Source organism: Perna viridis, chromosome 7 (assembly GCF_037379345.1).
Source record: "Perna viridis isolate PV_CMFRI_1.1 ecotype Kerala chromosome 7, ASM3737934v1, whole genome shotgun sequence".
Lineage (NCBI taxonomy): Eukaryota > Metazoa > Mollusca > Bivalvia > Mytilida > Mytilidae > Perna > Perna viridis.
In genome coordinates this window covers 24,696,393-24,707,954 of record NC_142451.1, presented here as the reverse complement: position 1 = coordinate 24,707,954, position 11,562 = coordinate 24,696,393, and the positions used below count along the sequence as shown (strand labels likewise).

At 34.4% G+C, this 11,562-nt stretch overlaps 1 protein-coding gene across 1 annotated transcript; it reads right to left on the bottom strand.

Moving 5' to 3' along the window:
* Positions 1-1,649, bottom strand: LOC148611942 (uncharacterized). The gene is made up of 2 exons (XM_088595340.1): positions 1,463-1,649; positions 1-1,289 (listed from the first exon to the last, which is right to left on the bottom strand). Exons 1-2 carry the CDS (start codon positions 1,647-1,649, stop codon positions 1-3), a joined length of 1,476 nt encoding a protein of 491 aa, XP_088451466.1.
* Positions 1,650-11,562: the final 9,913 nt, after the last annotated feature.

Sequence of the window (11,562 nt, the reverse complement as noted above, 5' to 3'; positions counted from 1 at the left end):
TCACACAAAAGCCAAAGCATTTGAGAGGTGACTCATTGGTTCGTTTTCAGTCTGTTGGTGAACGTCTTCCAGTTCAACATCATTTTGCAATTTGTACTTAGTATTTTCGCTAACAAAGTGGTCATTGCATCTGCCCTCCACGGGTAATGACAACAATCTGTCACGTGAGACAATTGGAAGTGTAGAAGGAACTAACAACAATTCAATTGGTAACGAACCGATTCTTGATCTTTCTATGTTATCTGGAGAGTCAAAACTGCGTTGACATAAGAATTTGGACGGCCTTTGCTGACGTGATGTTTGTGATCCTTTTCTATCACTAAAGACAGAGGAAACGTCTGATGCCAAACTTTGTACACTATAACGAAAGGATATAGATTCGGTTATCAAATTGTTGCTACCACCACTTTGATTCTCCCAGTATGTACCAGGAAACAAAAATCTAGAAACATTCGAAGAAGAAACTGTGCTCACTGGCGTCAACGGCGAAACAATGACAGACTGGGGAACACTAAACATTGGAAATAACTGGCTTCCAATATTATCTTGCTCAGTTTGTTCACTGAAATATGGACTGTTAATGTCTATCTGATTTTTGGAACACTTTTTATTGTTTAGGATCTCGCCTGGTTCACTGTTTAAGTTTTGTTGTTTTACTGCACTCATGAGGACCGTGATTTTTCTTTTAACAGGATTGCCGATGTGGACTTTCTGTTTACCTAACAGAATAACACCGAACATTACTGGGTTTAAGAAAATAAGAGTGATCCTGAAAACCCAATAAAAGTCATAGTATTTATGCAAAGTCAAATTTGTGAATCTTGTCACACATTCTATACAAAAAACAACTCCAGAAGGCAAGACATAAAATAGGATTTGAAATAACAGTGATCGCATAAATTGTGCCAATAATGCATGGCTATCAACAGTACTTCTCCGGTTATTTTGAAGAGCCGTGTGTACTGTTGTTCTTCGTTTTTTTATCATACAATATATGTAGACAACCATTATTATGTTAAGAAATATCAGACCGCACCACGGTATCCATTTCAAACCAACATTTAACGTAAGGTTGACTACCAAAGGAGATGGGAGGTATTCTGATGCCCAATACAGTTGACTTGACAGAGTTAGCATAGTAATGGTAATGATCATACATGTCTTGGAATGCCTTGATCGTACCCATTGGTTCTGTGGTTTGTTTAAATTTCTGACGATGAGACATCGGAAACAATTCAGACATAACAGGCTCCACAGATGCAAAGTAAGCAGGAGAAAATCCAATGATTCTGAAAATATAATATATTTACTTAATATAATATTTACGTAATATACTTTCTGTCAAATTCATTCTTAACCTTCTTAACCTTATTTTTCACAGCTGTCATTTTTTGTTTAGATCTTTAAATAATCTATACATTCGTATTTTCAGAAATTATACAATTCATTATGTAAAACAAACCTGTTTTATCATACCTACCAAAGACAGAGTCTATTGTCGTTGAGATCAAATACGTCGGTATCGTCGATCTAATCAGGAAAAAAGCACCAGCAACACACTGGACGACACTGGCTACTAAAATTGTAGTATCTTTCGGCGCTCCTCTTCTCTTTGACGATGTTGTTATCCAGAGAAACACCACATTCATGATAAGACAAACTAAGGACATCAAGATCCGAACCCATGTCATGGACCGGCTTGTTGTCCATTCCATCATTGTCGCCTTCTCTGGAGTAATGCTGCGAACATTTGACTAAAGAATACCAAAGGTGTTAAATCGTCATGAAGATATTCTCTGAAAAGCAAACCAAACTGAGAGGTGTTCTCGGGAAATATATTTACATAACTTGTAGGTGTTTACTGACGCTGGCTTTATACCCGGGGTAACTCGGGGAATACTGATGAAGTGTAACTGCCTAGTATTTCTTGAACAGCCATTTCACGTTTCAGATTTTTCTGGTATAGTTTGGTATATTCTAGAAAATTCTGGCTTCTGAATATCGGTGAGGAAAACTTTTGTTAGTTACAACATAACTGAATGAATTGCCATACTAAAAAATGAATTAGTTACGATATTATACATAATAGAACTAAATATATCAAAACGACTCTCAATCGGCTCTCAATAGCAAAAACCCGACACTAAAGCAGTAAAAGGTTGTTGTGTAGCACTCAATCTATTACAATGAATTATCGAACGAATACAGAAAAAAAAAAAAATTAATTCCACAAGAATCATTTAGCATTTGTAAAGAAGTATTTGTAACTGTCTTTAACTGCTATCTTGTCTGATCTTGGCCAGGTTTGATTTTCTTCATATCCCGTTTCAGCTCAAGTCTTGACCATTCAGGTAGCTTGAAAATCGTGGAAAAACTCGATGATTAGAGGAAATATAAACTTAAGATTGAGATGTTTTATGAAACCCTGTCCTGGTTTGAATTTATAAAAGGTCAGTAGTACTGCAAGTAAACTACAACTACAAAGTCAAAAATAAAACAAAGACATAGACTATAACATGTTATCGACCTTGAACGTTGAAAGTAAATTAGTTTAATTAATGCTTGAAAAAAACATGTACGACAGCTTTCCAGGCGTGAATTCACAGGGGCGGAAAAAGAGTTCTTCATTTTGCATGAAATCTTGATATTACAGAAATCAAACCCTTTACGTTATATTTACACACACTAAGTGAAATTTTTGATTTGCGCTTGCTTTCAATACTTTTCTTATTCCGGATAAAAAGTTAAGCAATACTTTAATGATAGTACGTTTTTGGGGTAAATTTATTATTTTAAATCAAACTTAAATCAGCCACCTGATATCTAAAAAGAGACTAACTGTAAATGTATAAAGGAAAGTGTTTGTAGTAAACAGCACACACCTGCTCTACCATAGTGTATGATAACTCGGTGAGTCTAACACGTGCTTTTCGTTTCTATTCCACTCCACTAAACACACGTGTTTTCTAGATCTCTTCAAAATCAAGATTTCCACAAAAGAAGGTCTTTTGATCCCCAAGAACGTTCACAAAAAGGACACTTTGTACGTTAAAAGACAATCTATAGTCATATGACCAGATTTTATTTACTGTCACATAGCATTACACTGTAAATGGAGCCGTAAAAGAATGGATTTTTACATATTGATGCATTCCTTGCGTTGCTGATGGTAGAACCTCCCGGTAATGTATTTGGCTTCCTCTTTCGATAGATTTGGTTATGAGTACTTCTTGTAAACAACCAATATTTTGATTATGATCTTCCTACATATTTGATTTTAATGCTGCTGATGAGAGATTACTCCTTGAACCACGTGTACAGCATATCGAAATTTACAATATATAAAACTGGTAATTTTGTATTTATATTATAATAACACTAGTTTTGTTTTCATATGCCTGCCCACTATCACCAGATGCTTGTCATTATGTGTCTTTGTGTCGTTTTATAACTTTTAAGCTTGATTTTGATGAATTTGCATCGTTCTGTTAGCATGGATTTTATCATTTTTGTTAGCAGGTATTTCATAGCTTACCTAAAGAAGGTACACTTGTTGAAGACCTTATAGGGATAAAGTTTGTGTATTCAGTGGCGTGTCACGGCCAAAACAACGTGGAAGCCTTGCGTAGCAAAAAAAGGGGAGGGATTTATTTAAGTTGGTTTCTATTGCAAGCATGCTGAAGCCTTGGCGTTTTGAAATACATTTTAGCTACGCCACTGACATTTGGTGTGTTTTACTATATCCGTTCTTTCTCCACAAGAAGGAATATCATGTAGAAAATGCCGTTTTTTGGTGCAATGGAATGAGTTTCCGTGATAAGCTGAAGATATTGTAGTGTTTTACTTATAACTAGTATAAGTACCTTCATGCATTTCTTTTATTTCAAATTTTATTACAAATTATGCATAATCTTTACTCTCTAAAAGGATATGTATGAAATGGGACTGTGCTTATTTATATTGGACAAAGCTGAACATCCTTTTAGTTGTCTCCTTCTAGCGAGACACATTAATCGACCGTGTGCTCCGTTTTATGGACAATAATTTTAACGGCTCATTCGGAGAGTGTACATTTCTGGTGGATTGTTATGGTGTACCCATCTGTGCCATGAAAATTGATTTATTCAACGTGTCATAGTTTCCTTTCCCTCTTTCGTCTACCCCGGACTTGACTTTTTATGGGCAACTTGGAGGGTGTTTCTAGAAAAACAGAGGAGGATTACCCTACCGGTCCATGCCTCCGGTTTGTAGTGGAGTCCGAGTTGCTCATTTGCTTTTGTTACTTTGTATATATTATTTTAGTTACTTCATGTTCCTTGTTGCATATGTCTGTTTTCCATGTCTGGTCTTTGTCCCTGGGTTATATTCTTTTGATTACCGCTATAACATTGGTTCCTTGCATTATTCTTAGACAACTAAATGGATGCATGTGCAGAATTGCCCAATATAAATAAGGACAGTCCCTCTTCATACATACCTTTTCAAAGAAGAATATAGATCACGCATAAGTTAATAATATAATGCACTGTAGTGGTATCCGAAACTAAAATTACAACATATGAAGACGGTATTTTAGTCGATCAACAGGACTCATGCATTATTTGCGAAAATGAAGGACGAAAGCGAGGTTAAAATCTAAATAAACTACAAGTGCTATTTTCATGTAATTTCCAGTGTTGTAGTTGAATTCCAGTTATTTTAATTTGTCATTTTCCGGAAACGAGCATATCCGTCATCTGTTTTAATAATTATTGTAACTTTTTGCGAAGTTTGTTAAAGAAACTAATCCACACTAATGACGGTTGTATAGTGTATTTCAATATTTTTTTCATTAATGAACTTTCTGCGTTTTAAAATAAAAAAAAAACAACTTACCTTTGATTTCTGTTAGCATGTTTATCAAAACATCAGTACTGAACACCTTGTAATTATACCACGTGAAATCCCAAGTCTCATGATAATACTACTGCTGAATTGAAATAACGATTGTCTAATTAATACCTATGTTATATATTTCCCACTCGTGATTTAATATTTAGACGCTGTTTAGGACACTTCTTCAATTACAAGGTATATGATCTTGATAACGTCTGGTTAAAATGACATTTATTTTTAATATTTTAAACCAAATAACATTACAAAAAAAAAAAAAAAAAAAAAAAAAAAAAAAAAACATTTAACGCTAAATCCACTTGCGTGATTTTGCTTGGGTCTCAACGACTAGTAATGATTTTCAGAAATATGGCATAATATCAAAATGTTATGCTGGAATTACCACTGTTAATCCACATCATTCTGTTGTTTATATTTGAATCTGGAGTGCTTGTAACCACCTGAATTTCAATTCTAAGGTATGAGGCCAATGCCATCACCATTACATGATCTGCCCACTCGCCATTTCTGGACATTCTTTCCAGATATAACGTTGTTACCATTTCCACAAAGTCTTTTAATTCAACCAAACCATCATTTCTCTTTAAAAAGTAAAGGCTTTATTATATAGTGATGGCCTAAATGACGCATTAACTTGACTGTTTGGAGGAGGAATGACCCAGCCAGCGAAAGCTACATTTTTATATAGCATAGCTGGCCGAGTTGTCTAGTGCGCTGGACTTTGTGCAGGCGGTGTTGCCATAGATGTCACAGTGGTACAAGTTCGAGTCACGCGGAGGGAACGACCAAAAATTTGCATCGCAAATTTGACAGTTCTAACATCGTTGGAAATTTTTCAGACCTATCTATACGTTAACATATCTTCCCGGTATCAATTTGTTCCGATGGAGCAGTGTAGCGAAGAGAGTCGTCACAGTCTGAGGCGTTGTATATATATATATATATATATATATATATATATGAAAAAAACACTATGCAAAGCCTTCTACAAAGTATGCTATTGACATATGAAGCACTCTGTTCACATAGTATTTTATAAAGGTAGTATACTAGACGTTGTGTAATTATTGAAAGTAATGTGTTGTGATATGAACACTCAAGACGCAGGTGCTGAAGGCATGTTGCCGAAGATGAAAGGAAAGTTGACAATTTTGATTGTTTGAATGCAAATTTTCATGTGTTTCGTGAAGTTTGGTCAATAGTTTTCCTTTACCATCGATTTCTAAGTGTAGGTCAAGGTATGAGACTGACTTCACAGTGTCTGTAGTATCCTTTATCTCAAGTTCTTTGGGGTAGATACGATGCATCAAATCCCCGAAATTAGGATTGTTTAAAGATAATACGTCATCTATATAGCGGAAACTGAGATTAAAGGATCTAGCTAAACGATATTCTTTCTTTCGGATCAGATCAGCTATAAAGTCAGCCTCATAAGAGTGAAGAAACAAGTCAGAAGATAAAGGAGCACAATTTGTTCCCATTGGAATACCGACCGTTTGTTGAAAAACACGTCCACTACTCTGGACAAATATGTTGTTGATTAGAAATTCCAGCATTTTGTATACCTCTTCCTCTGTATATTTGGAAGATGATTTGGAATTATTTCTTACAAAGTATGAGGAATCTCTTCCAAGAACTATATATTTGTATCTAGGTGTACCATCTTTTTTGGAAAAAAACAACGATGTATAATGTTTTTAAGTCGGGATTTTAACTGAGTATGGAGAATAGAAGTATACAGGATCCACATTGAATTAATACCACTACGGGAGTAACAAGTGTTGTGGTAGGACTGTAGACCCTTTTTGACAGTTGTTGGTATAGAAGTTAAAAGTTTTGAAAGAGGTTTGATGGTGCATTTTGCAGATCAAGCTATATTCTCACTAACCACCTCCGGGTCAAATGGCCACTCCCCTATGTAGTACCAAAAACACACTGAACCTAGACATATGCATTGTAAGTGCATTATTTGTGTGTATTATGATTAAAAGTAGTCAAAATAAAGCTGAGAATGTGTACTTTAAAATCATATATGTAATTAACTACAAAAGTATATGAATATTGTTTACATGTGTGAGTAATTTGCCTCCATGCTGTCAGTTAGCAGAACAGGTAAAAATGTGGATTTTCAGTATTATTTATTCAAGTACATTTTGTGAAGAATTTCTACAATCATCGTACCATTAGCATAATGATTTTGGAAGCCTTATTTTCCAAGCTTCGCAACGGTATGCAACTTTAAGATGTCATTTGTCCTGGTAATTCACAGTGAGACTTTGAAAATTACTTTTTTGACATGTAAAGTAATGGAAACGTTAGAAGTGGTAAGTGAGATCTATGAAACGTTGTTTGTATGGATTCTTGTATGTAGTTTAGGAATCCAATACATAGACGGTAAAACAAAATCATCGTCCTGGGTAGAGAGACCAAAAGAGGATGGCACAGATTTATGGCTTTCTACAATCTCTTCTTTGGAGAGTGTGGTAGCAGTATAAGTCTTATCACTGCTATTTTTTTTTAGGTCTACCTCTGATAATAAAAGTTTGGATGTAAAAAGTTTTGCAGATAAAAACAATGTTGTTTTGGGCTTTGTCTGCTGGACGACAACATATTTGTCATGTATAGTAGACAATATTTTTGCTACATAGAGGCCTTTGAAAACCGATGTAGCCTTGGCATTCATTGACCTACTTAAAACTTTCATTCGTTTCAAAATTAAAGACCTTACGGCCTTTAACCACTCTGACAGAGAATCAATGTCTTTTTGTTATCCATTTTCTTGCATAGTCCTCGACGGCATCCATAAGAACTTTAAAATTATAATTCCGATTTATAGAGCGTGGTTCACGGTACTTGGGACCTTCAGAAAGGATATTACGCATTCGTTTTCGATGATGGTTAAATCTCCTGTAACGACGTGACCAGAAGGACCATATTTGAATGGAGAGTTTTTGCAAGAACAGTCAGGTGGTTAAGCCTTGAAGTCCTCAATCTCGAGGTTCTGCAATAGCCTTTTATAGTTGACAATTTTGGATGCAATGGGTGAAGTATAGGAATATGAAATAACTGGTATGGATTTGTCTTTCAAATATTGGGGAATTTTTTTGGTAACGTTTTTGTGATGGAGGATGTTAGCCAAATTAATTGCATCTATACCGTTTGTTGACAAACGGTAGTGGAAGAAATCATCGTTTTTTTCATCTTAACTTTTCGCACAAACTGGTTTAAAGAGTCTGTGGAAACCAATATCCAAAATTATGGCAACAAGTCTGTATAATGATGAGGCGTGGTCAGAAACAGGAGTGTTAAGTCTTGTTTAATAAAGGGAGTGTAGTATAGTGAGAGGTATAGAATAAAGATTGGTTCTAATGTGATAAAGTCTGGTTCTAATGTGATAAAGTGAGCTTTTTATATGAAAGGAAGGAGACCATCTATGGAGACATCATGTAACTCAGGTGACGTATAGTGGCGATGACCATGACTCCTTTCCCATCTTGGATTTTTGTCAAATAAATTAATCACATTTATGCTATTGTTATATTGGCTTGAAAGGTTTCCAACACTTTTGATGTTGTCATTGCATCCGCAAGGTATTGCAGTACCTAGTCTGCGTATCCAGTACTCCTCTCTTTCCCTGCGATAATTTTTACTTAGAACGGGACTGTTCGTAGGATGGTAATTTTTTTTCTAAAATACGAACGTTCATAGAGAGAATTGAATGATCTTGTTGATTAAAGTGTTGACAAACAGTCGGGAATTTGGTGGTGTTAATTCCCGAACGATGACCGCACATTCTTTTGTTTAATAGTTCTTGCGTTTCTCCGACATATACTAAACCACATAAGTTGCATTCTAATCAATATATTAAGTTCGTTGATTTGCAACTTAAGTCATCGTGAATTCGTATATGGAATGTTTTGTTTGTAAGGGAACTGGAGAAGTAAGAGTCGGTTATAAGAATGTTGCATGTTTTGCAATTTTTAATACCACATTTTGATATCGTTGTAGTCGAATATATCATTTAAAGTGATGGAACATGGTTTGATAATTTTGAAATAGTCAGAATTTTTGTACTGGAATAGATGGTCTGTAGACTGAACATGTGATTGGGTACTTTTAGTTGAATAGATCGGGGCACTTTCCATACCAGACGTGAGTATGTTAAGGTTCCCATCTGGGGACACCACATTCTTACAAGACAACAGTGTCCGATCTGCTGTCAGGTTTGGACCTTTTTACACTGGGCGACGTTCGAGCCAGTTTTTCTTTCATTCCTCGTGTTAAATGCATTAATTTAAAAAAAAATCAGTTAATGAGTATTATCTTTCTGATAAAAGATTATACACGAAACGCAATTACCTGTATTGTTGAATTTTGTCTACAAAAAGACACAGCATTTTGACGTAGGTCCTTAGCACTTTGTTTTGGATATCCAAGTCTATCAAGCTGGTCACTTATAGCCTCGAAGAAGCAATCGCCGTTGCCTGGTGTTGGTTTACTATATTCAAGACCCAACAATGACTTATGGCCCAAAAGAATGTCTCCAGAGCTTCTTTGATCGCTTTGTCATCTACAGTTGGCTAAAAAACTCAAATAATTTCCTGAATCGCTGCATACATTGCCTATAAAACGGGGTTTAGCATACTTAAAAACTTAAATTGGGTAAATAGATATACAAACTCAACAGACAAACTTATATTCACACACCGAAACATTAAGTCTTGCTTGACCAAAACTATATGATCGCAATTCTTAACGGAAGATTGACGTGATAAAAAATTCGGAACCCATCGAAATACATCAAGGCTTCACACTGTTATATCACGGGGCTTCAATAATACTACGTGAGGAGATTCTGCTGTGGGACATTGCGTCTTATTTTTATTTTTGTGGAAGCGTAAAATCTTGGGGCTTCGATATTAAGTCGTTTCAGGTTCAATACTTTATTTTGAACAAACCAATCTGTATGAAACAGGAAAAATCCCCTGTAATAAAGATACAAATATCATAGCACAAATTACAATTTTACTTTTACGCTTTAAATATTGTAACAAACACATAAAGCAAATACAATGAAAAAAAAATAATACTCTATGCAAAAATCACTTCAAATGACGTTCGAATATTAAGTAAAAATTACGGGAAATGAAAAATTCGTTTCATCTCAAAATCACCTGATTATGCATAAATAAGTCAACCAATCAATATGTTCATATTAATCCGATGTGCCAAGAAATATTATTAAAACATATAACGGGTATGTTCCGTAAATTAACATTGATTGTTGGTGCTTTCCGCCTGAGCAACACTATTAGGTTATATTCAGGCAACCGTAAATTAACAAACATATCTGGAAATTATTTAAAAAAAATAAAGATAACTATATATGTATTGTGTATTGTACGGCTCATTTGCGATCAGCAAATTACCAAATATCTATAATTTTCGTGACTTTGAAAATCGTACAAATCATAAAAAATAACAATAAGATATATACAAAAATATCTACCTCTGATATCGTGCAAGTGGCACGGATAATTAAGTACATCTAGACATCATCAAATTCATCTATATCTTTCACAAGCATTAGTGTTCAACCTGTATAACAAAAATAATTATTATAAACCTCTCCTAATACATATTTGAGGAGAATCAACATGTAGTAACAAAAATACACTTTGAAATAGAAATTCAAGATACTTAAATCCCGTATTTATTAGTTTATTTTCCCTTAAAACAAACTTACAAGATTCTCTCGTGCAAATGTCTCGCCTAGTACATGTATGCGTTCAACCGTTACTGCTTTGTTATTTTAATGAAAAGTTTGGCTAAGAAATGGTCATTTAAATTATTTGAAAATAAACGTTACATTTCAGTTATACCTAAATCATGTTTTATTTTATTTAAACGGTTATAATATTTAGACATTCATTCCCAAACCGGCATTCATGAAACTTTCATAACGGATAAAAAATATTAATTTAAAGGATTTTTAACAAAATCAGGCAATAAATTGAGCATGCAAATATAACGAACCTTACTAAGTCATCATGCTGAATACAGTTACTGATTAGAAAAGTTTCCAAGATATATTATTTCCAAGCAAGACCTCTGTCAAATTGTTATAGGTGTTGTCAAGTCGGAAACTGATTGGTGAGTGCCTCACGAACAATACTATTTATCCGCCAGAATAAAGTGTGCGGTTCAACCAAGCATAGAACGGAAAAGACCGAATCCAACCGAGAAATTACGAAATCTAAAACTGATAGAAAAGAAATACCAGGTTCGAAATGTCTGTCAGTTATGTCGTTTAGGTCAAAACGTTAATTTCCATCTTAAAAAAATAAAACACAGATAATTGAAATAGGTTTTTATTATCTATGAAAATAAAAAAATGAAAATACAAACAAAATTCAAATTTAAGATACAAACAAAATATAAAGTACCAGTAATTTTACACACTTTCACATTTTTTCTTGTTTTTTTTTAGAACTTCATGTATACAATTTAGTTATAAATCTTCATATGAGAACTTGGCTCAAAGGCCGCTGACGAAAGGTTGATTCTTGATTTACGCACACATCACCTCGAATCTTTTGTACTAATTACATTTGTTTATATACTTTGCTTGAAACTTTTAATAGTGAAGTATGTATTTTAAAAGCTTTG